This window comes from Dicentrarchus labrax, unplaced genomic scaffold (assembly GCF_905237075.1).
Source record: "Dicentrarchus labrax unplaced genomic scaffold, dlabrax2021, whole genome shotgun sequence".
NCBI classification, from domain to species: domain Eukaryota; kingdom Metazoa; phylum Chordata; class Actinopteri; family Moronidae; genus Dicentrarchus; species Dicentrarchus labrax.
Window position 1 is genome coordinate 602,096 of NW_026136714.1, and position 27,663 is coordinate 629,758.

At 40.1% G+C, this 27,663-nt stretch overlaps 2 protein-coding genes across 3 annotated transcripts; one reads left to right on the forward strand and one right to left on the reverse strand.

Moving 5' to 3' along the window:
• The first annotated feature begins 402 nt into the window (after nt 1-402).
• Nucleotides 403-27,663, forward strand: LOC127376342 (glutathione hydrolase 5 proenzyme-like). 2 transcript variants are annotated; one of them, XM_051423136.1, is made up of 12 exons: nt 15,521-15,796; nt 16,158-16,285; nt 16,380-16,475; nt 22,037-22,223; nt 22,686-22,846; nt 23,037-23,183; nt 23,777-23,907; nt 24,463-24,647; nt 24,744-24,835; nt 26,143-26,249; nt 26,627-26,737; nt 26,823-27,663. In XM_051423136.1, exons 1-12 carry the CDS (start codon nt 15,630-15,632, stop codon nt 26,967-26,969), a joined length of 1,659 nt encoding a protein of 552 aa, XP_051279096.1. In that variant the 5' UTR covers nt 15,521-15,629; the 3' UTR covers nt 26,970-27,663. The 2 variants fall into 2 exon arrangements, with proteins under 2 accessions (XP_051279097.1, XP_051279096.1); XM_051423137.1 differs by lacking the exons at nt 15,521-15,796; nt 16,158-16,285 and adding an exon at nt 403-435.
• On the reverse strand, nt 1,910-9,299 carry LOC127376343 (glutathione hydrolase 5 proenzyme-like). Its single transcript, XM_051423138.1, is given in 13 exon segments — nt 1,910-3,030; nt 3,117-3,227; nt 3,303-3,409; nt 4,636-4,727; nt 4,822-5,006; nt 5,655-5,785; nt 6,373-6,519; nt 6,710-6,766; nt 6,769-6,869; nt 7,249-7,429; nt 8,371-8,466; nt 8,562-8,689; nt 9,051-9,299. Coding segments are annotated over 13 exon segments (1,647 nt in total). The 5' UTR covers nt 9,215-9,299; the 3' UTR covers nt 1,910-2,883.

Genomic DNA, 27,663 nt, shown 5'->3' on the forward strand with positions numbered 1-27,663 from the left:
AGTTGTGAGGTTGTCTGCGTGGTGGAGGACCAAGCTTCTGAACTTCTGGAAAGAGAAATCAGAAAGAGAGTCAGTGATGGCGTTGGGAATGACGTATTGGTAAGTGCCAAAGCTGGCATTGCGTGAATGGCATTGTGGATGAGGCGTTGGAGCAACCTTTGTTTATTATTTCTACAAATGCGAGGTTGGAACTGCGGCTATTATCGGGTAGATTTCGAAGAGAGCAGAGGAAGTGACTTTGCTTTCACTCGCAAGTTCAGATGGTCATTCAGCTGCAAACGAAAGAAGGAGCAGCGTCAGTTTACAGATTGATGTAGTGTGGGTGAGTCAGTTGCTCGTCGTAGAAGAAGGTGATTCCATTACAGTTGGCGAGAAGGTGGAGCTAGAGTAATGGCTTCGGAGGGGGGTCCATATTCACAGTGATGGACAGCTCTGGTAACATTCATCCCAACACAGCAGAAATAACCAGCCTGTGTTTTCCTGCTGCTGTTGAGACCACTGACAACATCTCCTCTTTTTAAAAATAAAGGTAAAGTGAAAGTCATCAACTCCAGAGAGACCGTTCCCAGGAGCTTTAAACCGGACCTGTTGGAGTCAAATCCCGGTAAATCCTCTAAGATGTCAGGTACTGTATTACATCATCATCGTTCTGTCTTCCTCGTAGGGAGCCTCGCTTGTTGTTTTTGTTCTGTCTGTTGTGTTAGATATTAGGTCACTGGGTTACTGGGCTCCTGCTGGAGGAGGAACCTAAATATTCTGCTGTTTGTGTCTCCCTGTTGGGGGATTTCAGTATAGGTCACATGTGGAGAACTTTATTTACACACAGAAGGAAAGTAAGATCTGAGATAATGAGAACATTATGTACAACAGTATTGTTTTAACAATGGATAAAGATATTGGAATTGAAGTATTAAAGTGAGTCCACAAGTACAAGGTCTAGTGTGTAGGATTTTGTCGCACAGGAGGCAAAACCCTTCTGGTGGCCAGCGATGAGGAAGGAGGCCAGGAAGTAGAAGACAAGACGACTACTGCATAACCAGAACCAGTAACTGCAGCTCAGTAGGACCAGGTGTTGGCCAGACCGTAGACGGGGCCAACCCTGGCTCCAGATCACAGCCAGAGAAGGAATTCATATCCCTGAAGTTCAGGGTCGATACGTCCTGAACATTAATACAAATGAGACCCAAACATTACGGTAGGAAAGACCCACAATGGACCTTTTTCACAGCATCATTCATAACACCTGGGCGCTTTTTACTCGGGGAGAAGAGTGGAGGATTTAATCTGTGACGTACAGGAGGCAGGTATTGTGTTTCCCAACCCTTCTCTATCTCTGCCTCTGCACAATGATCCAATTACAAATTAACAGATCAATTGGCTCTGCAGCGATCGCTCGCCTGCTCCAGTTTTTGTTCAGCTCTGCTCAGCAGAACCGTTTGTCTCTTTGCTCAGGAGGAAGTCTCACGCTGCAGGACCTGGTCGAGTATAAAGTCACAGTGAGCGACGCCTGGGTTGTTCCTCTGGGTGAGTACAAGATGCACATCCCTCCACCGCCTGCAGGGGGGCATCATCCTCAACATCATCCTCAACATCATGAAAGGTTCCCGCTGCAAAAAGACTGCAGAGCTGCTGCTCATCTGCTTTCAAATCGCATAATGGAGCTCGTTGGTTGTGTTCATGTGTTGAACAAGTTTAGACTTTCATTAGTTGTTCACCCGAACTATGAGACTGAATTATTCTGTGATGATGTGTTTCTTGTAAGGGAAACATCTAAAAGTTGTTTTTATTTGCAGGGTATCAGCTGAGTTCAGCCTCTATAAACGATGAAAATAAGACACTCACCTATCATCGATTTGTTGAAGCTTTAAGGTTTGCCCAAGGATTTAGGAAATACATCCGCGATCCAAAATTCACGCCAGCAGTAGAATGCCTTTATTGTCACTATACACATGTACAATGAGATTAAAAAGCCAACTCCAATAGCAGTGCAAAAACAGTGTAAAAAATTATAGAAAAAAAAAATACAATATAAACATAGGACATAAAGTAATAGTACAAATCAATTAAGTTTCACAAAATGATCCAGTGAAAAACTGAACATATTTCCTTTTTTATTGCAGAATTTCTTTTATTTTAATGGATTATCAATAATCAAAATAGTTGACGACTGATCTATTAAACGACTTCTTGCAGCTTTACTTTATATACTGTTAGGAAGTTAAATCTATTACAAATCCATGATATTTTATTTGTTGATCGTCTGTTTTTAATCTGCGAAGTAACGAGAAACCACAGTAATAGTTACCATATAGCTGAGTACCCCAAAATCAGTATAGTAAATGTACTTGCTACTTACTATTCATGATTTAATCCTGTCAGTTGTCAAGTAAACTGAGATCCCTGATCCGCTAAAACCACTTTGGAAAGCAAAGGACTTCCCATGGAGAAACGGAGAAAGATAACAACGTAGCATTAGGGACTCTCCATCTGAATAACGCAATGCACAGAGTTTATAATAACCAAAAGCTGTATAATGATTGAAGTTGATTCTATATTACAAAATGAAATATGTAACAATGAAAGGAAACATGATTATATGATTGTAACTGATTATTTGATAATTAATGAGTATAAATGCATAGTAGTAAGATAGAACTATGGAAAGTAAGGTCAAGAGAGCAAATCATGTTGAAGTGTTGAGTAACTAGATGAAAAGGCACCTATTGCAACCGGAAATGACTGGTGCTGAGAGAAAAGGGAAGTTGGAGCGCACACAAAGGACACACCATGTAAGGATGAGCACACATATACAAACACACTGAACAGAGAGTCACTGTTACAGTTCAGGCCGGTTATCCAGCACCAACCGCTGGCTCCTGGGTCTCAGTGACCGGCGGCTTCGCCCTGTTTCCTGCCATCGGACGCAGCGCTGATGCAGCAGCCGTCCTTCTCCACGGCGTTGACCACGTTGTAGAATTTTCTTTCCTGTTCATCTTCGTGTCCCAGAGCTTTCAGACCCTTGATTACATCCTGGGAGGCCAAAAGAAGAGACGAGGAGGCTCAGATTGAACAAATATGATGCAGTTTCAGCAAATAAATGTTTGTTTTTTTGTTACCTGATCAAACTCTGCTTCAAACTCCACTTTATTATCAGCGTGGACATAAACAATGGGGGCGGCGATCGCCTCCTCCAGGCTCTTTCCAAACCAGAGGTGGTTCATGAGCGCCTGGAAGAGAAAGCAACGGCTGTTAGTCTGCAGCAATTTAATCCTATTGGCACTTAGTGTACGGCGGATACGTACGGAGGCGATCCCGGGCACGATCTTGCCTCTGCCGGCCCCTCCGATCACCAGCGTCTTGGACTGAGACTTCAGCACAGTGGGGGCCATGGAGGAGGGAGGCTTCTCCCCTAAAGACAACAACACAACATCAGTGACTGACGGGACGCTGAGAGAGAAAGTTATTATAAATATTTTACCTTCGTTCAAGAGCTGATAGTTAATGTTAAACTGTAATAAATGTTTGTTTCTGAGTCAAATTTTTGTCTTTTTTGCATTGGAAAAGTAATCTGGTTTCAAGAAAATATATAAAACTTTGTCTTAATAAGATATTACAGCTCATATTGACTCTGATAGATTAGCTTTCAGATGTAGGTTGCATGTTAATGATTGATATAGATTACCTCACTAGTTAGCTAGTGGTTTACGCTGTAGAAAAATGCTAACTAACTAGCTGACTAGCTTGCTAATTATTGATGTAGATTAGCTTGTTAAGTGTTATATTCTATTAGAACAAGAATACCGTAAAACTTCCAATAAAAGCAGGGTCCTTAATCGATGCGGGTCTCTTTTAAAAGCCTGGTGTGGATACACGTTTTGACAAATAAACGCAGGTCTCCAATAGAGGCCTGGTCTGGGTTTTATATAAATTATCTCGATGTATAAAACCTCTTAAAACCCACCGGGTCGCCTGCTTGAGCGAGTTTTAAGTCGTTTTGATCTCCTACACAAATATAAATGTTTAAACTTCTGTCAGTATGTACATAATGAACATCATTAGATCAGTTATAGATTCTCCACAATTCAATCATTCAATATATTTTACGAAAACTATCGACAACAAAGTTTAACGTTAATTCATTCTGATTTACTGGTAACACGGTAAACGAGAGATGGAAAAAAACCTCTGAAGCATCATAATCATCATGTTAGTTGTCAAATTTGCTCAACAAAACTCAAGAGAAGTAGAAGTTAGAGTTGAGTTTAGTTTTGTGCTTAAGGAATTAAAGGCCTGTCCCAAATAGAGGCCTGTCCCAAATAAAGGCAGGGGGAGTTCAGTGATTTAAGCAAATAAATGCCTGGGCTATTATTAGAAGTTTTACGGGATATATCTTTGTCTTACAGCTAATATTGAGCTCGATTTAACCAGTTATAACAATGGTTTGCATCCAGTAAACCAAATAACGCTACAAGAGGAGAAATATGTACTTTTGAGGTGAACTGTCCCTTTACACTTTATCTTGAGAAGAACATGAATTTTATGGTAATTTAAATATATTTAACCCTTTATCAGATCAGCGATCCTTCCTGATTGATCATCAATATATATTTGACTGTTTTTACTCATATTAATTACCAGCAGAGATTCTATCGCCTGTTTTGCAGAAGTCGGCCAGCTGGTTGTTGAGGATGACTCCGGTGTTCGGAGAGAAGATCTTTGAGCCAAAGCTGTGAATAAATATATAAAAATTATACACTAACTGGAGTATTTTAACCCTTGTTCCACAGTCTCTCATTAATCCATTCACAGTGTTTGACTGACCTGTGGTTGATGGTGCTGGTGACGGACACGGCCAACCCGTCCTTAATCAGCACAGACACATGTGTGGTTCCCAAGCTGTCCACGTACGGCATGATGTTGTAATACTGCGGATCGTGAGTCTGGTTGCTGCTGATCTTCCCCCGCACGTTGTCGGCAAAACTGTCCTCTGTGAAATTCTTGGCTATCTGTGAGAGAAATAAAGATCATTTAATAACATATAATATGAGTTTAATAATTACCACAAACTAAATTACACATTTTTAAAAGAAAAACTGTATTTAAAAATCCTGCTAATAATAATCCCATTTTTACTAAACTGACTGTAATCTGATTGATTGATTTTAAAAAACAGCCTCATCCTCTGAGTACAGTTAATTACTTTACTTACTTACTAAAAAATGTATGTATCCCTTGTGTACTGTTAAGAAGCCATTGGGGGCTTTATTGTGAAAAGCAAGGGTCATTCTGAGCTTCCTGTTAACATACAGTTACTCAATTGGGGCTTTTATTTTGAAAGAACAGCCTTATCCTCAGTTACCATTTAAGATACAATTACTTTCTGGGGATTTTATTTTGAAATAAGTATCCCTTGCGCCCTGTTAACAAGCCATTGGGAGCTTTATTTTGAAAAACAAGGGTCAATCTTTTAGAAGATTTATATACAGTTATTATTAATGTTTGGATTCCCCTTGAAATCAATGAAACGTGGTAGAAACAGTACCGCTTTTGTCCACATGGGGCTCAAAGTGAAAGATCTTAATACTTATTAGGATCTAAATACTTTGGTTATTAACCTTAAATACTTAAAAATCCACATTTTTACAGAAACGTACTTCTGACGACGTGAACTTTGGATCCCGGATGTGTGTCTTTAATCCGTTGGCGAACCTTAAAGCTTCGATATAACGATGATAGGTGAGGATCTTCTGATCGCCCTTCAGAGAGGCCGGATTCAGCTGATAACCTGCAAATAAAAACAGTTTTATATTTGTACGAACACGTTTCCTGTTTCCTGTAAGATATTCATTGTTTATATACTTCAAAACTCTAAAATCAGACTCCCAGTTGGTTAAAGTCAGCAGTAATTAAAAAACTTCTCTCAGTTAATCTTTATTTCTATAGTTTCTACCTGTTTTAAATTTTATTAAATTTGTGTGGGAATATTTTTATTTAAACTGTGCTTGTTTACAAAAGCACACCAGGTCATATAACTAAGAATTAACTCTCTTTAATTGGGTAAAAACCCCTCGATACACAACGATCTCGCACAATTTGACTCTTACTTGTACAACATTTCATAAATATCTTTTAAATCTATTATTTTATATCAGTTTATAGTCTTATACAACCGTAAATAAAACAAAAATACCACCAGAAACTAAAATAATTTAAAAAACATGCGTACAAGTTGTTCATTCGTTTCGTTAAAGAACAAACAACAACTAAAGAATAATTTCAGTTTTTTGTTTTAAAAATTAAAAAAAGAAGCTAGTTTCCTGAGTTTGTTTCCCACATTTAAAAACTAAAACGGTCGCTGCCTGAGCAGGAAACCTTTCATGATGTTGAGGATGAAGCTGAGGAGGATGCCCGATGCAGGCGGTGGAGGGATGTGCATCTGGTACTCTCCCAGAGGAACAACCCAGGCGTCGCTCACTGTGACTTTATACTCGTCCAAGTCCTGCAGCGTGAGACTTCCTCCTGAGCAAAGAGACAAACGGTTCTGCTGAGCAGAGCTGAACAAAAACTCCACATAATCAAGACTTTTAATGGATCCCGGCAGCTCAGGCTGGAGCCGGCGAGCGATCGCTGCAGAGCCGATTGATCTGTTCGTTAGTAATTGGATCATTGTGCAGAGGCAGAGATAGAGAAGGGTTGGGAAACACAATACCTGCCTCCTGTACGTCACGGATTAAATCCTCCGCTATTCTCCCCGAGTAAAAAGCGTCCGCCCGTCCTTCGCAATCGTCTCCAAAGTGTCGGCCAGTTTCTCAAACTTCACAGTGTCGTTGGTCTTCAGCAGGTTCCCGTCTTTATCTGAGTACAACTTTCTACAGGACGCGAACACAGAACAAATTTTTATATTTATCTTGTATTCAGAGCAGCCATTAAGATCACATCCTCAATTATATTGATCCACTATTTAACAATTTATACCAAAAACATTCACAAAAACTTTTATTTGTGTTTTTATATCAAAATCCAGTAATTTGTTCTTCCTGTAGAACAAAATGTGTCACCCTTCAATCAATCTTCAACTTTTAGGGACACAGAGCGAAGATTTATTAGTTAGCCTCAGTCTGTTAGCCTGACTGCAATGACGCAATGGTGGTGAAGACAATAACTCCCATAATCCCACTCTGCTTCACCACCTCATCAAACGTAATCTTCTGTCGGACTCATTGTAACTCCTGTGGGAGTCGTTCCTACCGTAGTTCTTGGGTTTCGTTTACTTCAAAGATGTGTAGACCCTGCATTTTGGGGATAGGAAATCCTTCTCTGGCCAGTTTGATGGTCGGCTCGAAGAGTTTGGCCCACGGCAGCTTCCCATAAAGCCTGTGAGCTTCTTCATAGCCCCGAATTTCACCCGGGACCCCAATCCACTCACTTCCTGCAGACGGGTAGACAGGTGATGTATTTTTACTCAAGTTTGTTTCAAGCGAATGTATGTATCAATAAATATCTATAGGGGATCTTTAAGTACAATTGATCCTTCATAAGCCCCGCCCCTTTTTGGAACCTCGGTCAGCTTCCTCTTTTCCTGTACTCGGATATGCTACGTGCTAAGCTAAGTTAGCTCATATGTGTAAAAACCTACCTGGCAATAAATCTCATTCTTTTTTAACTTTTCAATGTAAATTTCTTTTGTTAAAATAACTTTATTACAGTGCACTAAACGTAGAATAAAAACAACTTATAATTATTAAACTGGATTATTAAACTGGAAATTATTATTAAAAGTGACAAACATAAAATCTTTACACTTTGGGATCATTAAGAATTATTTTGATGCATATTTGGGATTAAAATAATTAATAAACTGAATTATGAACTATAATTTGAACAATCCTGAGTTATACAACATTATAATGTTTATATTTTTATATAAAGTCAACTTGAAGATAATGAGTCAATGGAACAAACTGGAATTAAGTTGCTTCAAAGTTTTGGAGTTTAATTAATGTGAATGAGAAGATTAATTTATGTTAACTTATTTATTTTATTAAGATGTTTTCAGGTTTTACAGTGAAATGTAATAATTGTTGCTTTAATGGAACTAAAATTAAATAAAATTTAACTTTAGTGTTTTAATAAAGATATTTTACTTTATTCAGATATATAGGTTTAATAAGTTTGGATGGTTATATTTTTATTAAAGTTAAATTAACTGGATATAATTCGTACAATTCAACATATTTTATCCAAATGACCTCAACAAACGTTTGAGTTAATGAACTCGAGTTGAGCCAACTGATTGTATTTTATAGTGCAACAAGAACAGGAACAACCAGTAAAACTCCTTCTGAGGAAAAGTGAACCAGTATCTGTTACCTGTCAATTTCCTTTTTTTTTGTTTGCAGGAACTCAGCAGGTCCGGTTTAAAGGTCCTGGGTACGGTCTCTCTGGAGTTGATGACTTTCACTTTACCTTTATTTTTAAAAAAGAGGAGATGTTGTCAGTGGTCTCAACAGCAGCAGGAAAACACAGGCTGGTTATTTCTGCTGTGTTGGGATGAATGTTACCAGAGCTGTCCATCACTGTGAATATGGACCCCCCTCCGATGCCATTACTCTGTGGGTTTATCACGGAGGTGCACAGCAGTGCGGCGATGGCGCCATCTACCGCTGAGCCGCCACTTTTAATGATGTCCCTGCAAGATTTCAAACCCACAACCATCAGTGCAGCTACTTCATGTTTCCGTTATGTTAGAGCAAACCACCAAGAACGGAAAAAGGCGTCTTGGTGCTTTGCATATACGCTGGTGTCAGTTTCCTTGTTTATATCCGCTCTATCGACGAATTCTATTGGAATTCGGTTCCATGAGGCACATTTAATAGAGTTTAAGTTGTAGTTAGTTTTATATAAGCAGGTAATAACTTTTAGAGCATGCAGCTTAAGCAGATCTCAAAGATATAAAGTGGTAAAGTAGAAAATGTGTCGTGCGTAAAGTGGAAACTGCGCACAACAGATATCAATGTCTGTGGAACAAAAGGTGTAAAAATGCCACTCACAGTCCAATCCGTGAACAGACCCCAGAGTCTGTGGCCACTGCAGCTTCGGAGAAAGTGCCAGGTGGACATCTGCTCACAAATACAGCAATACACACAATCACAGCAATCACAGAGAGCAGGATCAGTGCGCAGCAACAGTACACCATCGCCTTTGACCTCGCCATGGCTGATTTTATCCAACACCTCCGCGGGGTGTCAAAGTTTCTTCTGATCTTTCTCTTGTGCTATAACTTCACTGACTGACAGGCAGCACAGGACCACATGAAAGAGGGGCGGGCCAGACTCCACCCTCCGCCGGGAGCGCACAGAGAGAAAGAGAAAGCTTTGGCACAACTGTTGAGTCATGCCTTTCACCTTAAAAACCTCTGTAGACCCGCCTCTGTGGCACTTAACCAGGGTGGTGATGGGGGCTGTGAAACGGCCCAGAGGCTGATTTAATCACTTTTATCGAATATTTACTTGAAAAAGCTTCAACATGAAGATATTTGAAGTCATAAATGTTACATTATTGTGGCACAGCAGTAAATAACTGATCAGGATTATTTAAAATCAATACATTTTCTTTTGTTAAATTACAAGTTTCCACCCCATCGAAATCACTCCTCACTAGACAGAACCTTTATAAACCTTTATGATATCATTTGGTTGATATAGAATCGATTATTTGAAGTTAACAGGTTGTTTTGAGTCTTTATGAGAAAAGAGAGAAAAATGCCAGATTGTAGATACATTAATGACGTAAGTTAACGATCACCTAATTCATTATTAGTACTATTTATTTGACATTATTCAGATCTTTAAGATTTTCTCTTAATTATTCAATCTTATCTTATTTATTCTTATTTTTATACACACAAAAAAGAAATCAATAAATTGTTTTATTTTGAAATATTTCCACCATACATTGTCTATAAATGTCTTTTCTATTTAACTTTAGGGTCCAGTGTTTAACATTTAGAAGGATTTACTGTCAGAAATATAATATAATATCATATAATATTCATAGGAATGTTTTTATTAGTTTATAATCACCTGAATATAAGAAAGAAATAAGAACTGACGTTTTTAATTTACAGACCAATAACAGTACTTTCTCCTTTCCTGTACTTAGATATGCTACATGCTCGGCTAATCTATGTTTGCTCCTGGGCCTCAGTAACTGCCGGCTTTGCCCTGTTTCCTGGCATCGGACCAGGCGCTGATGCAGACGCCGTCCATCTCCACGACGTTGACCACGCTGTAGAATCTTCCTGCAGGTTTATCTTTGTGTCCCAGAGCTTTCAGACCCTCGATTACATCCTGGGAGGCCAAAAGAAGAGAGAGGAGGAGGCTCAGATGCTGCTCCCCTAAAGACAACAACACAACAGCAGTGATTGTATTGTATTGACTGATTTGTATTGTTTGTATTTCCCAGTAGTTACCAGGAGAGAAGTTATCGACTCTCTGACAGAAGTCGGCCAGTCGGTTGTTGAGGAAGACTTCGGTGCTCAGAGATAAAATCCTTGAGGCAAATCTGTGAGGAAAATGCATCAAAAGAATCGAAACTAATCTGACGGCAAACTGGAGGAATAAAACATATATTATGTAATATATATTAAAGCTATTAGCTGAGCTTCAGGAGCAGGACCTATTCTACATATTCTACAACCAGAACAGAGACAAAGCCTTGAGCATGCTAAGCTAACAGTCAATCTAGCTACTTCATCCATTCATTCACTCCAGGTGTCGGGATCTTTAGGATCAGCTGGCGCCTTCGGCACAGCACCCAGCTTTCCTCTACAGCTCTTGCAGAAGCAATTTCCTTCTTTACCGAACTCCAGTTTTCCCTCTCAACATGTTCTAGCCCCGACAGGCAGCCATTAACTTCATCCTGTCTACAGCCGATCCTCCCGTCCGTCATTCAAACTCATTCATCTCCCATCCTTCTTTATTTCCCACCAGTCTACGAAAACAGATCTCACACGGAAATCACTCAAATCTCACTCTCCTCATCATGCCTTCCCTCCATCAAACGTCTTATCAGTTTCCCACAGGACACCGACAGGATATGGATGACTACATTAACCACGCCATAGGCCTCATCAAACTGGCCGGGAAAAGGGTCGTGGCTCTCAAAAGTGGACACCATCAGTGCTTTCAAGGTTCTCCCCATCCACCCTGAACTCTGGCAATTTTTTGGCGTCAGTCTCATCTTCTGTTGCAAAAGTAACCCAAAACTCTTTGACACCCTGTCAGAAGACCTCTGCTGGATCCGGTCTCACCATAACCATTCAATAAAACTCACGACACAGGCTTCACTCCCAATTTCCTTCTTGCGCTGCACAAAACAGAAACTATAAGCCTTTAACTCCCACTTGCTATCAATCGCGTCTTCTATCTCCCTGGACAGTCCAAGTCCTGTCAAACTCCACCTCTAGCTCCACCTTCTCGCCAACTGTAATGGAATCACCTTCTTCTACGACGAGCAACTGACTCACCCACACTACATCAATCTGTAAACTGACGCTGCTCCTTCTTTCGTTTGCAGCTGAATGACCATCTGAACTTGCGAGTGAAAGCAAAGTCACTTCCTCTGCTCTCTTCGAAATCTACCCGATAATAGCCACAGTTCCAACCTCGCATTTGTAGAAATAATAAACAAAGGTTGCTCCAACGCCTCATCCACAATGCCATTCACGCAATGCCAGCTTTGGCACTTACCAATACGTCATTCCCAACGCCATCACTGACTCTCTTTCTGATTTCTCTTTCCAGAAGTTCAGAAACTTGGTCCTCCACCACGCAGACAACCTCACAACTCCGGTTTCTTCTTATTCGACACTGAGGTTCTACATGTAAGCCTGCCCTAATTACCCTGAATGTCAACTCTCAGTACTCCATCGTCAAAGAGCAGCACCCTCAACCTGTTCATCTTACTGCTCAGCAGGACACATCTTGTGAGGAGCAAAAGAGGAAGTACTAGGTACGAACCGAACAACACCCTAGGAGACAATGGGGATAAAAGGTGCTGCACAAGGAAGATCAGGGTTAGTCCTCGGCCGGCTCTCGGGTTCAAGACGCTGATCGATCGACCACATCGGAGCAACGAACAAGCTCAACATCGCAGAAAGAGAAGTCCAACAACCTAAAGCCGAAACGAGAGTGTCGAGCAGAGGAGGATTAACCATTTTGTTTCCAATTGATTTCTAAGGATCACTCTTTTTTTCACCCTGCCAGCAGAGACTGCACTGGTCAGAGACTTTGCGGACTTTGGACAAAGTCGGGAGTTTCAACAGCAACCAACAGTACGGCAGGCAAGGAAGAACTGTATTGGCCGTACACAATTTTGAGTCAATTTATGCTGTATGCTAGCCCTTGCTGAATCTTGCAATAAAATATAACATCTGCAGTTAAAGAATAGATTGTGAACATTGGATTTATGATATCTCATCAGGTCGTAATTATTAGGATGTGTGTTCAACAACTTGAAGGTTTTAACAGGTAGCCAAATAAATTAAACAGACCCTTGGGGCTTACTGTCCAAGCCACTAAAAATAATCCTAGCAACCACCAAGTGCACAGATCAATAAGAGGAGAGCTACCGTTAACGAACGTGACTAGTGTGTTACTTGACTCTAGGGCTATTCGGTCAGGTGCTGCACTAGAGTGAGCAGGGTAGGCGTTTTGATGAAGGCAGTTAGAAGCTAGGTGTGTCTCCTCGCCACCAGCTTAAACAGTCCTCTTCTGAACCTGGCAGGGTAATACCCACAGGCAAGAGGCTCAGCCCCTTAAACGGCTCATGGAAGTGAAACTCTTCAAAGCTGAGCAGTAATACGAACGGGTTGAGGGTGCTGCTCTTTTGACGATGGAGTACTGAGAGTTGACATTCAGGGTAATTAGGGCAGGCTTACATGTAGAACCTCAGTGTCTAAGAAGAAGAAACCGGAGTTGTGAGGGTGTCTGCGTGGTGGAGGACCAAGCTTCTGAACTTCTGGAAAGAGAAATCAGAAAGCGAGTCAGTGATGGCGTTGGGAATGACGTATTGGTAAGTGCCAAAGCTGGCATTGCGTGAATGGCCTTGCGGATGAGGCATTGGAGCAACCTTTGTTTATTATTTCTACAAATGCGAGGTTGGAACTGCGGCTATTATCAGGTAGATTTCGAAGAGAGCAGAGGAAGTGACTTTGCTTTCACTCGCAAGTTCAGATGGTCATTCGGCTGCAAACCATCTTCCGTTGTAGAAATCCTCAAAAAAACGAAAGAAGGAGCAGCGTCAGTTTACAGATTGATGTTGTGTGGGTGAGTCAGTTGCTCGTCGTAGAAGAAGGTGATTCCATTACAGTTGGCGAGAAGGTGGAGCTAGAGGTGGAGTTTGACAGGACTTGGACTGTCCAGGGAGATAGAAGACGCGATTGATAGCAAGTGGGAGTTAAAGGCTTATAGTTTCTGTTTTGTGCAGCGCAAGAAGGAACTTGGGAGTGAAGCCTGTGTCGTGAGTTTTATTGAATGGTTATGGTGAGACCGGATCCAGCAGAGGTCTTCTGACAGGGTGTCAAAGAGTTTTAGGTTACTTTTGCAACAGAAGATGAGACTGACGCCAAAGAATTGCCAGAGTTCAGGGTGGATGGGGAGAACCTTGAAAGCACTGATGGTGTCCACTTTTGAGAGCCACAACCCTTTTCCCGGCCAGTTTGATGAGGCCTATGGCGTGGTTAATGTAGTCATCCATATCCTGTCGGTGTCCTGTGGGAAACTGATAAGACGTTTGATGGAGGGAAGGCATGATGAGGAGAGTGAGATTTGAGTGATTTCCGTGTGAGATCTGTTTTCGTAGACTGGTGGGAAATAGAGAAGGATGGAAGATGAATGAGTTTGAATGACGAACGGGAGGATCGGCTGTAGACAGGATGAAGTTAATGGCTGCCTGTCGGGGCTAGAACATGTTGAGAGGGAAAACTGGAGTTCGGTAAAGAAGGAAATTGCTTCTGCAAGAGCTGTAGAGGAAAGCTGGGTGCTGTGCCGAAGGGGCCAGCTGATCCTAAAGATCCCAACACCTGGAGTGAATGAATGGATGAAGTAGCTAGATTGACTGTTAGCTCAAGGCTTTGTCTCTGTTCTGGTTGTAGAATATGTAGAATAGGTCCTGCTCCTGAAGCTCAGCTAACAGCTTTAATATATATTATATAATATATGTTTTATTCCTCCAGTTTGCCGTCAGATTAGTTTAGATTCTTTTGATGCATTTTCCTCACAGATTTGCCTCAAGGATTTTATCTCTGAGCACCGAAGTCTTCCTCAACAACCGACTGGCCGACTTCTGTCAGAGAGTCGATAACTTCTCTCCTGGTAACTACTGGGAAATACAAACAATACAAATCAGTCAATACAATACAATCACTGCTGTTGTGTTGTTGTCTTTAGGGGAGCAGCATCTGAGCCTCCTCCTCTCTCTTCTTTTGGCCTCCCAGGATGTAATCGAGGGTCTGAAAGCTCTGGGACACAAAGATAAACCTGCAGGAAGATTCTACAGCGTGGTCAACGTCGTGGAGATGGACGGCGTCTGCATCAGCGCCTGGTCCGATGCCAGGAAACAGGGCAAAGCCGCTGGTTACTGAGGCCCAGGAGCAAACATAGATTAGCCGAGCATGTAGCATATCTAAGTACAGGAAAGGAGAAAGTACTGTTATTGGTCTGTAAATTAAAAACGTCAGTTCTTATTTCTTTCTTATTTTCAGGTGATTATAAACTAATGAAAACATTCCTATGAATATTATATGATATTATATTATATTTCTGACAGTAAATCCTTCTAAATGTTAAACACTGGACCCTAAAGTTAAATAGAAAAGACATTTATAGACAATGTATGGTGGAAATATTTCAAAATAAAACAATTTATTGATTTCTTTTTGTGTGTATAAAAATAAGAATAAATAAGATAAGATTGAATAATTAAGAGAAAATGTTAAAGATCTGAATAATGTCAAATAAATAGTACTAATAATGAATTAGGTGATCTTAACTTACGTCATTATGTATCTACCATCTGGCATTTTTCTCTTTTTCATAAAGACTCAAACAACCTGTTAACTTCAATAATCGATTCTATATCAACCAAATGATATCATAAGGTTTTAAGGTTCTGTCTGTGAGGGTGATTTCGATGGGGTGGAAACTTGTAATTTAACAAAGAAAATGTATTGATTTTAAATAATCTTGATCAGTTCTTTACTGCTGTGCCACAATAATGTAACATTTATGACTTCAAATATCTTCATTTTGAGGCTTTTTCAAGTAAATATTCGATAAAAGTGATTAAATCAGCCTCTGGGCCGTTTCACAGCCCCCATCACCACCCTGGTTAAGTGCCACAGAGGCGGGTCTACAGAGGTTTTTAAGGTGAAAGGCATGACTCAACAGTTGTGCCAAAGCTTTCTCCCTCTCTCTGTGCGCTCCCGGCGGAGGGTGGAGTCTGGCTGAGCGGTGCCCGCCCCTCTTTTCATGTGGTCCTGTGCTGCCTGTCAGTCAGTGAAGTTATAGCACAAGAGAAAGATCAGAAGAAACTTTGACACCTCGCGGAGGTGTTGGATAAAATCAGCCATGGCGAGGTCAAAGGCGAAGGTGTACTGTTGCTGCGCACTGATCCTGCTCTCTGTGATTGCTGTGATTGTGTGTATTGCTGTATTTGTGAGCCGCAGATGTCCACATGACACTTTCTCCAAAGCAGCAGTGGCCGCAGACTCTGGGGTCTGTTCACGGATTGGACTGTGAGTGGCATTTTTACACCTTTTGTTCCACAGACATTGATATCTGTTGTGCGCAGTTTCCACTTTACGCACGACACATTTTCTACTTTACCACTTTATATCTTTGAGATTTGCTTAAGCTGCATGCTCTAAAAGTTATTACCTGCTTATATAAAACTAACTACAACTTAAACTCTATTAAATGTGCCTCATGGAACCAAATTCCAATAGAATTCCTCCATAGAGCGGATATAAACAAGGAAACTGACACCAGCGTATATGCAAAGCACCAACACGCCTTTTTCCGTACTTGGTGGTTTGCTCTAACATAACGGATACATAAATTAGCTGCACTGATGGTTGTGGGTTTGAAATCTTGCAGGGACATCATTAAAAGTGGCGGCTCAGCGGTAGATGGCGCCATCGCCGCACTGCTGTGCACCTCCGTGATGAACCCACAGAGTATGGGCATCGGAGGGGGGTCCATATTCACAGTGATGGACAGCTCTGGTAACATTCATCCCAACACAGCAGAAATAACCAGCCTGTGTTTTCCTGCTGCTGTTGAGACCACTGACAACATCTCCTCTTTTTAAAAATAAAGGTAAAGTGAAAGTCATCAACTCCAGAGAGACCGTACCCAGGAGCTTTAAACCGGACCTGCTGCGTTCCTGCAACAGCAACTTCTTACAGATGACAGGTAACAGATACTGGTTCACTTTTCCTCAGAAGGAGTTTTACTGGTTGTTCCTGTTCTTGTTGCACTATAAAATACAATCATTTGGCTCAACTCGATTTGTCTTTAAATTAGTTCATTGTACGAATTATATCCAGTTAATTGAACTTTAATAAAAATATAACCATCCAAACTTATTAAACCTATATATCTGAATAAAGCAAAATATCTTTATTAAGTTGAAATTAAAGTATAGCATATTTATAAAACACTAAAGTTAAATTTAATTTAATTTTAGTTCCATTAAAGCAAAAAATATTACATTTCACTGTAAAACCTGAAAACATCTTAATAAAATAAATAAGTTAACATGAATTAATCTTCTCATTCACATTAATTAAACTCAAAAACTTTGAAGCAACTTAATTCCAGTTTGTTCTATTGACTCATTGTCTTCAAGTTGACTTTATATAAAAATATAAACATTATAATGTTGTATAACTCAGGATTGTTCAAAGTGTAAATATTTTATTTAACACTTTTAATTAATACTAATTTCCATTTTAATAATCAATTCATTAGTTGTTTTTATTCTACGTTTAGTGCACTGTAATAAAGTTATTTTAACAAAAGAAATTTACATTGAAAAGTTAAAAAATATTCTTGATTCAGCAGCTTTTAATAGTAATTTTAAGTTTTAAGATTCTTAGTTTTGTAACAGAAACACTCCTGATTAAGTTAATCAGTATTTAATATTTTATTTTCACAGTGAAATTACTGAAGATACTTGACCAAATATGTTTTTTTAACTTACAAAATTGATTAGGGGCGACTGTGGCTCAGAGGCAGTATGGGTCGTTCCTAAATCGGAAGGTTGTGGGTTTGATCCCCAGCCCCTGGCCACATGTCGAAGTATCCTTGAGCAAGATACTGAACCCCAAATCGCTCCCGATGCCGTGCATCGGTGTGTGAATGTGTATGAATGTTAGTTTCTGTTCGATGGACTTTGCCATCACTGAGTGAATGTGTGTGAAAGGGTGAATGTGGCACGTAGTGTAAAAGCACTTTGAGTGGTCGGAAGACTAGAAAGGCACTATACAAGTACAGGTCCATTTACCATTTACCATTTTTACTTAAAATCTTTAAACAAACTTATCTGGTTTTATTTAATTAAAATTTATTTAAGTGACTTTATTCATTAATAAATGAACTGTTTAAGCAATAACTCTGCAGTATTTTAAGTATTAGTGATATAATTCAGGTTTGTTTGATTGATTTATTTTCTTTAAAGTGATTTAACATTGTTACAAAAATACTTTAATTTAAAATTAAATCAGTTTTTGTTTTTATTTTAGTTTATAAACTCAAATAATTCTTAATGATCCTTCAAAGTGCAAAGATTTCTTTTATTGTCCGTCAAACTGTTTAAGGAAACCAATAAACATATGAAAGTAAATGTTTGATTTGAGTTACTCAAGTATTAATTGTTAAGGTAATTTAAGTTAATTTGTACTAATTATATTCAGTCAATTTAAGTTTTTACAAACTTTTTTAAAATGTGTGAACAGAATTTATGTAATTAAGTTATGTAAACTTTGGTGTTTTACAGTGCAGGTATCAGGTTCCTGCTGGAGGAGGAAATAATTATCTCAGTTTATTTACACACGGTTGGAATATTTATATCGAGGTCTGAAGCTGAAGAGTGTCTGTCCTTTGTCTTCATGCAGTGGAGTGTATACACACTGCGGTGGGGCTGAGACCACACACACACACACACACACACACACACACACACACACACACACACACACACACACACACACACAGAGAGAGAGAGAGAGGCCTAAAACTGAAGCCCTGAAGCTTTTCATCCTGTTGTGACATGTAAACATAATCAGAGAGGATTCAATCTGTAACGGCTGTAATGGAACATTATTATTATTATTTAGTAACAATATCACAGATACAAACAATATTATAAAGATAAACTGTAAAGTCTACAGATATATATTATTGTTAGTAATTTAAAATATGTTTATTATTATTATCTTCCTATCGGCTCTGACTGATAGTGAATTACATTATAAGGTTGTTAATACTGATGAATTAATGTGCATGAAGTGATTAATGAGGGTTGGAAAGAAAAGAAAAACAAAGTTCTGTTAAACAAAACTTTTATTTATTTATTTTCTCTAAACTTTCTCTCACTTATTTGTGTAATGTTTGATAATTTGACGTCTTTCTGGCTATAAATGTAAATTAAATGAAACAATGTGAGAACTTTAGAGGGGAAACGTCTCTTGATGCTTTGAGCCGAAAGGGTTTAATTATGTTCATTACCTATCATATATTCTTATATAGCCGAAGCCCCGCCCCTTTTTGCTCTGTGATCCAATAACAATTGAGCAAACTTCCTCCTTTCCTGTACATAGATATGCTATATGCTAAGCTAATCTATGTTAAAAAGACAACCACATTTTCAAGATGTTTAAAAAATAAAAACAACATATATACAGCCACATCTCACGTTAGCTAATGTCAGCAGAACTTTAACGTCTCGGTAAAACCTCCGGGTTCTGAACTGTTGCAGTTCCACTCTGGCTCCACATGAGGGCGCTCACAGGATGAGTGCAGAATGAATGGAGCTCTATGGAGCTATACCCTCAAAATCCACTTTTCTCAGGATATAATTTTTTTGTCTAGTAATTTGAATGCTGCATTCGAAAGGGGACGCAAAGAAATTACACATTGCTGGGTGTTAGATTTTTTAATAATAATAATAATAATAATAATACATTTTATTTATAAGTGCTTTTCCAAATACTCAAAGACACTTTACATAAAAACATAAAAGCAGCAAAACAACATCAAATAGTAAAACATTAAAAACACATCAGACTAAGCTAAACATTAAAAGCAATTTTAAAAAGGTGTGTTTTTGTCAGTGATTTGAATGTTGGAGGGTCGGTACAGTCACGGATGTGTTTGGGGAGAGAGTTCCAGAGGGAGGGGGCAGCTACAGAGAACGCTCTGTCGCCCCAGGTTCGGTGCTTGGTCCGGGGTGGAGGAGTCAGGAGGTTTGCTTCAGATGAGCAGAGGCTGCGGGATGGATTGTGGCGATGGAGCAGGTCAGTGAGGTAGGAAGGAGCCTGGTTATGGAGGGCTTTGTGTGTAAGGAGGAGGATTTTGAACTGAATGCGCTGTGGAACTGGGAGCCAGTGGAGGTTCTGGAGGTGGACGGGGTGGGTGAGCATACGTGCAGCGGAGTTTTGGATGTACTGTAGCTTATTTAGAGTTTTGGATGGTGTGCCATAGAGGATGCTGTTGCAGTAGTCGATTCTGGAGGTGATGAAGGCGTGGATGAGGGTTTCAGCAGCAGAGAAGGAGAGTGATGGGCGAAGACGGGCAATGTTCTTGAGATGGAAGAAGGCAGTTCTGGTGATTTGGTTTATGTGATGTTCAAAGGAGAGGTTATTGTCAAAGATGACTCAGAGGTTGCGACTGTGGGGGGATGGAGACCGGGTGGAGCTGTCAATGGTGAGGTGGAAACTGTCTGTGGTTTTGGTGAGGGATTTGGGGCCGATAATGATAAGGTCTGATTTGTCACAGTTGAGTTTGAGGAAGTTGGAATGCATCCAGGATTTGATGTCGGTGAGGCAGTTGGAGAGAGTGGAGTGAGTGGCCGGGGTGATGGATTGGGTAGAGATATAAAGCTGGACGTCATCGGCATAACAGTGGAAGTGGAGACCATGGTGGCAAATGATGTTGCCAATGGGGAGCAGGTAAAGTATGAAGAGGAGAGGACCAAGCACCGAACCCTGGGGGATGCCTTGGGACAGGGGAGCAGTGGAGGAGGTGCATTTGTTGATATGGATGAATTGTTGTCGGTCTGTGAGGTAAGATTTGAGCCAGGAGAGTGCAGTGCCAGTGATGCTGAGAGAGGACTCAAGGCGGGAGAGGAGAATGGTATGGTTGATTGGTGTCAAAGGCTGCAGTGAGGTCCAGGAGGATAAGGATGGTGAGGTGGCCGGAGTCAGCGGAGAGGAGGATGTCGTTGGTGACTTTCAGGAGGGCTGTTTCAGTGCTGTGTTGGGAGTGGAAACCGGATTGAAATGGTTCGAACAGTTCATTTGAGCAGAGGTGGGTTTTGAGTTGTGTGGTGACAATACGTTCCAGTATTTTGGACAGAAAGGGAAGATTGGAGATGGGCCGAAAGTTTGACATGACGTCAGGGTTGAGTCCAGGTTTTTTGAGGATGGGGGTGACAGCACCCAGTTTGAGTGAGCGGGGGACTGAGCCAGACTTGAGGGAGGAGTTGATGATTTCTGTGATGAGTGTGGAGATGGCTGATAGAGAGTCCTTGATGAGGTGAGATGGGATCGGATCCAGGACACATGTAGAGGTTTTCATGCCTGTCATGATTTTGGGCAGCTCCCCTGGTGACACGGGGCAGAACTGAGACAGAGGCTGAGAGGTGATGGGGGGAGGAGCAGATGAAGGAGTGGGATTGCAGGCTGTGGGGGCAGGAGCGGAGGACAGGTTGTTATAAATGGTGAGTCACTTATTTGCTTTAAAAAGTCTTTTAAAATGTCAGTGACGTCATACACATTGTACGGCCAGAGATACTGCTTTACGGCAAGCCTCGAGTCACTTTGTGCTTCCGCGCTCTGCACCTCCTTTTCTCTCGAGGCATCGACGACACAGACGTAACGATAGGCAGATAAAAGTACCAGCAACACAAAAAAAGTTGCTGTGTTAAAAAAAAAAAACTTGGGCGAAAAAATCCGCCATAACATTCTGGTCCCGGTTCGGATGCCACGATGCCATCAAGCGGGATCTCTGGTCGTAATCAGTCCTTCACTGACCAATCAGAGTTCATTAGCAGATGCTAGGCGTTTGGGCACACAACTCGTCCTGTAAGAAATATCAGAACTCCTTAATTCAATTTACCTATAACCCTATTTTCAAAACTTCAATCAGATCTAAATTTTTTTTATAATTCTTTCTATGGGCGCCCCCCCCGCCCTTGAGTATTAAAATACAATGGGACTGAATAGAGAGGGCTCATGTCATTGTACTCAAAGATCCCCTAAAAATTTTTTTTATACATACATTCGCATGAACAAACTTGAGTAAAATATATTATGTATTTAGGCCAATTAGGGCTAATTTGGCCAAATTATGCTAATCCGTGCTAATGTCCCAAATACTTCTTACTGATTTATGTAGGCTACATCTCTTTGATTCTGTGTGGAAGTACATGTGAGATCTCTCTTTGTATCAGGTTATATGAACCCACACTCTGATGACATTTTCATTTTAATGGCCTTTTAACAGGGTCCCAATTTAACATGAAAAAATGTCCTAATTTAAAAATGTAAACATAAATTTAAAACAATATATCTTTATTTTGGTACACTATATAACTATATATGTCTGTATATATTTATATCCACAATGTATTAGTAATCAGATTTTATAACGTTATATTAAAATCAAGGGGAGAAGTAAAATGTTGTTTTCTTATGCTGTCCCAGATTACCTGAATTCACCATAACTACTGTCACCTGTCTACCCGTCTGCAGGAAGTGACTGGATTGGGATCCCGGGTGAAATTCGGGGCTATGAAGAAGCACACAGGCTTTATGGGAAGCTGCCGTGGGCCAAACTCTTCAAGCCGACCATCAAACTGGCCAGAGAAGGATTTCCTATCCCTGAAATTCAGGGTCGATACATCCCGTTCATTGATACAAAGGAAACCCAAACACTACGGTAGGAACGACTCCCACAGTAGACCTTTTTCACTGCAGCCATTTTGACATGAAATAGTCGGGTAAACACAGGAGTTACAATGAGTCCTACAGAAGATTACATTTTATGAGGTGGTGAAGCAGAGTGGGATTATGGGAGTTGTTGTCTTCACCACCATTGCGTCATTGCAGTCAGGCTTACAGACTGAGGCTAAAGCTAACAGGTTTGTGTAGTTTTTCCTATTGCAGAAAAAATAACTTATGAATGTTTAAAACAATCACTTTATTAAAAACATTACTTGAACATAGCCAGACAGAACAAGTTATTTGATTTTGATATAAAAACACAAATAAACTGAGTTTTTGTGAATGTTTTTGGTATAAATTGTTAAATAGTGGATCAATATAATTGAGGATGTGATCTTAATGGCTGCTCTGAATACAAGATAAATATAAAAATATGTTCTGTGTTCGCGTCCTGTAGAAAGTTGTACTCAGATAAAGACGGGAACCTGCTGAAGACCGGCGACACTGTGAAGTTTGAGAAACTGGCCGACACTTTGGAGACGATTGCGAAGGACGGGGCGGACGCTTTTTACTCGGGGAGAATAGCGGAGGATTTAATCCGTGACGTCCAGGAGGCAGGTACTGTGTTTCCCAACCCTTCTCTATCTCTGCCTCTGCACAATGATCCAATTACTAACGAACAGATCAATCGGCTCTGCAGCGATCACTCGCCGGCTCCAGCCTGAGCTGCCGGGATCCATTAAAAGTCTTGATTAGGTGGAGTTTTTGTTCAGCTCTGCTCAGCAGAACCGTTTGTCTCTTTGCTCAGGAGGAAGTCTCACGCTGCAGGACCTGGCCGAGTATAAAGTCACAGTGAGCGACGCCTGGGTTGTTCCTCTGGGAGAGTACCAGATGCACATCCCTCCACCGCCTGCAGGGGGCATCCTCCTCAGCCTCATCCTCAACATCATGAAAGGTTTCCTGCTCAGGCAGCAACCGTTTTAGTTTTTAAATGTGGGAAACAAACTCAGGAAACTAGCTTCTTTTTTTAATTTTTAAAACAAAAAACTGAAATTATTACGTTCTTTAGTTGTTGTTTGTTCTTTAATGAAACGAATGAACAACTTGTACGCATGTTTTTTAAATTATTTTAGTTTCTGGTGGTATTTTTGGTTTATTTACGGTTGTATAAGACTATAAACTGATATAAAATAATAGATTTAAAGAGATATTTATGAAATGCTGCACAAATAAGAATCAAATTGTGGGAGATCGTTGTGTATCGAGGGGTTTTTACCCAATTAAAGAGAGTTAATTCTTAGCTATATGACCTGGTGTGCTTTTGTAAACAAGCACAGTTTAAATAAAAATATTCCCACACAAATTTAATTCAATTTAAAACAGGTAGAAACTATAGAAATAAAGATTAACTGAGAGAAGTTTTTTAATTACTGCTGACTTTTACCAACTGGGAGGCTGATTTTAGAGTTTTGAAGTATATAAACAATGAATATCTTACAGGAAACAGGAAACGTCTTCGTACAAATATAAAACTGTTTGTATTTGCAGGTTATCAGCTGAATTCGGCCTCTCTGAAGGGCGATCAGAAGAAGGCGGCCTATCATCGTTATATCGAAGCTTTAAGGTTCGCCAACGGATTAAAGACACACATCCGGGATCCAAAGTTCATGTCGCCAGAAGTACGTTTCTGTAAAAATGTGCATATTTATCGTATTTTAAGTATTAAAAGCTAATAACCAAAGTATTTAGATCCTAATAAGTATTAAGATCTTTCACTTTGAGCCCCATGTGGACAAAAGCAGTACTGTTTCTACCACGTTTCATTGATTTCAAGGGGACCCTTGTTTTTCAAAATAAAGCCCCCCAATGGCTTCTTAACAGTACACAAGGGATATTATTTTTTCAGAATAAAATTCCCAGAAAGTAAATGTATCTTCAGTGGAAACTGGATGATAAGGCTGTTCTTTCAAAATAAAAGCCCCAATAGAACAGAACAGTAACTGTGGCTTTACAACAACAACTGTAATCTGATTGATTGATTTTAAAAAACAGCCTCATCCTCAAAGCCCAGTTAATAACTTTCTGGGGATTTTATTTTGAAAAAAATATATGTATCCCTTGCATCCTGTAAAGAAGTATAATTACAGTTTTTCTTTTAAAAAATTGTAATTTAGTTTGTGGTAATTATTAAACTCATATTATATGTTATTAAATTATCTTTATTTCTCTCACAGATAGCCAAGAAATTCACAGAGGACAGTTTTGCCGACTACGTGCGGGGGAAGATCAGCAGCGACCGGACTCACGATCCGCAGTATTACAACATCACGCCGTACGTGGACGGCTTGGGAACCACACATGTGTCCGTGCTGACTGGGGACGGGTCGGCCGTGTCCGTCACCAGCACCATCAACCACATGTCAGTCAAACACTGTGTGAATGGATTAATGAGAGACTGTGGAACAAGGGTTAAAATACTCCAGTTAGTGTATAATGTTTATATATTTATTCACAGATTTGGCTCAAAGATCTTCTCTCCGAACACCGGAGTCATCCTCAACAACGAGCTGGCTGACTTCTGCAGAAGAGGCGATAGAATCTCTGCTGGTAATTAATATGAGTAAAAACAGTCAAATATATATTGATGATCAATCAGGAAGGATCGCTGATCTGATAAAGGGTTAAATATATTTAAATTACCATAAAATTCATGTTCTTCTCAAGATAAAGTGTAAAGGGACAGTTCACCTCAAAAGTACATATTTCTCCTCTTGTAGCGTTATTTGGTTTACTGGATGCAATCCATTGTTATAACTGGTTAAATCAAGCTCAATATTAGCTGTAAGACAAAGATATATCCCGTAAAACTTCTAATAATAGCCCGGGCATTTATTTGCTTAAATCACTGAACTCCCCCTGCCTTTATTGGGGACAGGCCTCTATTTGGGACATGCCTTTAATTCCTGAAGCACAAAACTAAACTCTAACTTCTGCTTCTCTTGAGTTTTGTTCAGCAAATTTGACAACTAACATGATGATTATGATGCTTCAGAGGTTTTTTTCCGTCTCTCTTGTTTACCGTGTTACCGATAAGTCAGAATGAATTAACGTTATACTTTGTTGTCGATAGTTTTTGTAAAATATATTGAAAGATTGAATTGTGGAGAATCTATAACTGATCTAATGATGTTCATTATGTTCATATTGACAGAAGTTTAAACATTTATATTTGTGTAGGAGATCAAAACGACTTAAAACTCCCTCAAGCAGGCGACCCGGTGGGTTTAAAGAGGTTTTATACATCGAGATAATTTCTATAAAATCCAGACCAGGCCTCTATTGGAGACCTGCGTTTATTTGTCAAAACGTGTATCCACACCAGGCTTTTAAAAGAGACCTGCGTCTTTTAGGGACCCTGCTTTTATTGGAAGTTTTACGGTATTCTTGTTCTAATAGAAAATAACACTTGATAACTAACAAGCTAATCTACATCAATAATTAGCAAGCTAATCGGCTAGTTAGTTAGCATTTTTCTACAGCGTAAACCACTAGCTAACTAGTGAGGTAATCTATAGCAATCATTAACATGCAACCTACATCTGAAAGCTAATCCATCAGCCAGTCAATATGAGCTGTAATATCTTATTAAGACAAAGTTAGATAGATTTTCTTGAAACCAGATTACTTTTCCAATGCAAAAAAGACAAAAATTTGACTCAGAAACAAACATTTATTACAGTTTAACATTAACTATCAGCTCTTGAACGAAGGTAAAACCTCGTGTCAGGGTTGAATTAACACCTCCAGCGTCTGATGTGATTCCCCATCATTCAAAGCGTCTCCGCTGAATATATTTATAATAACTGTCTCTCTCAGCGTCCCATCAGTCACTGATGTTGTGTTGTTGTCTTTAGGGGAGCAGCCTCCCTCCTCCATGGCCCCCACTGTGCTGAAGTCTCAGTCCAAGACGCTGGTGATCGGAGCGTCTGGCGGCGGCAGGATCACGACCGGGATGGCCTCCGTACGTATCCGCCGCACACTAAGTGCCAATAGGATTAAATTGCTGCAGACTAAAGCGCCCAGTATACTCGACGCACTCGAGCTGTCGCACGACAAAGTGACGTCAAAATGACGTAGATCTCGCTGGACACATGCTGGAAAATTTGGAAGAACCTCCGCGACCGATTTGGAAAGAAAAAAAAGAACTTCTTCTAGTGCGTAGAAATAGCAAAGTCGGTAGCCTTTCCTCACTAGCGACACCTCTGTTCAGGAGAAGACTGCAACTAGTGGCGCGCAAGTATAGATAGTCATGGTGCTCCTGTGACGTCACGTTGTCGCACGACAGTTGGTCTGCGTCGAGTATACCGGGCGCTTAACAGCCGTTGCTTTCTCTTCCAGGCGCTCATGAACCACCTCTGGTTTGGAAAGAGCCTGAAGGAGGCGATCGCCGCCCCCGTTCTTTATGTCCACGCTGATAATAAAGTGGAGTTTGAAGCAGATTTTGATCAGGTAACAAAAAACAAACATTTATTTGCTGAAACTACATCATATTTGTTCAATCTGAGTCTCCTCGTCTCTTCTTTTGGCCTCCCAGGATGTAATCCAGGGTCTGAAAGCTCTGGGACACGAAGATAAACCTGCAGGAAAATTCTACAGCGTGGTCAACGCCGTGGAGATGGACGGCAGCTGCATCAGCGCCGTGTCCGATGCCAGGAAAAAGGGCGAAGCCGCCGGTCACTGAGACCCAGGAGCCAGCGGTTGGCGCTGGATAACCGGCCTGAACTGTAACAGTGACTCTCTGTTCAGTGTGTTTGTACATAGTTTGAGCTTTAATTCTTCCGACTGTTGTTGTTTTATTAACGTCTTTCTACTGTAAAGCTAAAAATGTCCAGTCGTTGGTTTTTTTACGTGATAGAAGTGCCTTTGTGTTAATATCTGAGACGTAGAATACTCAGGGTTACGTATAATCAGATTTTAAAGACGGTTAAAAGATAAAAGCAACGTACTTTATATAGTCAAAGTTAGCTAATGTTAGCAGAACGATAGCTAATGTTAGCTAATTCTAGACACGTGTTGCACTTTGTGTCGGACCTGGCGAGACGTCCATTCCTCACTACTTCACACACTTTAAGCTGTTTTTGTAAAGTTAGTTTAAACTGTAAAAAAACTGTAAACTCTGAATATGCTAAATTAATTTTGTTCACATTGAAAATGTTTAAAGACAAATATTTGTGGAACTCAAATGTTTGTGGTTGCATCCGTTATTTTGATATTAGAAATCCGTCGCTGATTAAAAGAATTGTACTAACTGATTACATTAAGTACCCAACCATTTACACTCACTGTATGTGCTATGTTAGCATTGTTTATTTAATACACAGTCAATTAAACATCAACTGTATTTGTAATATTTAAATAAAATATGTTTTCTTTTG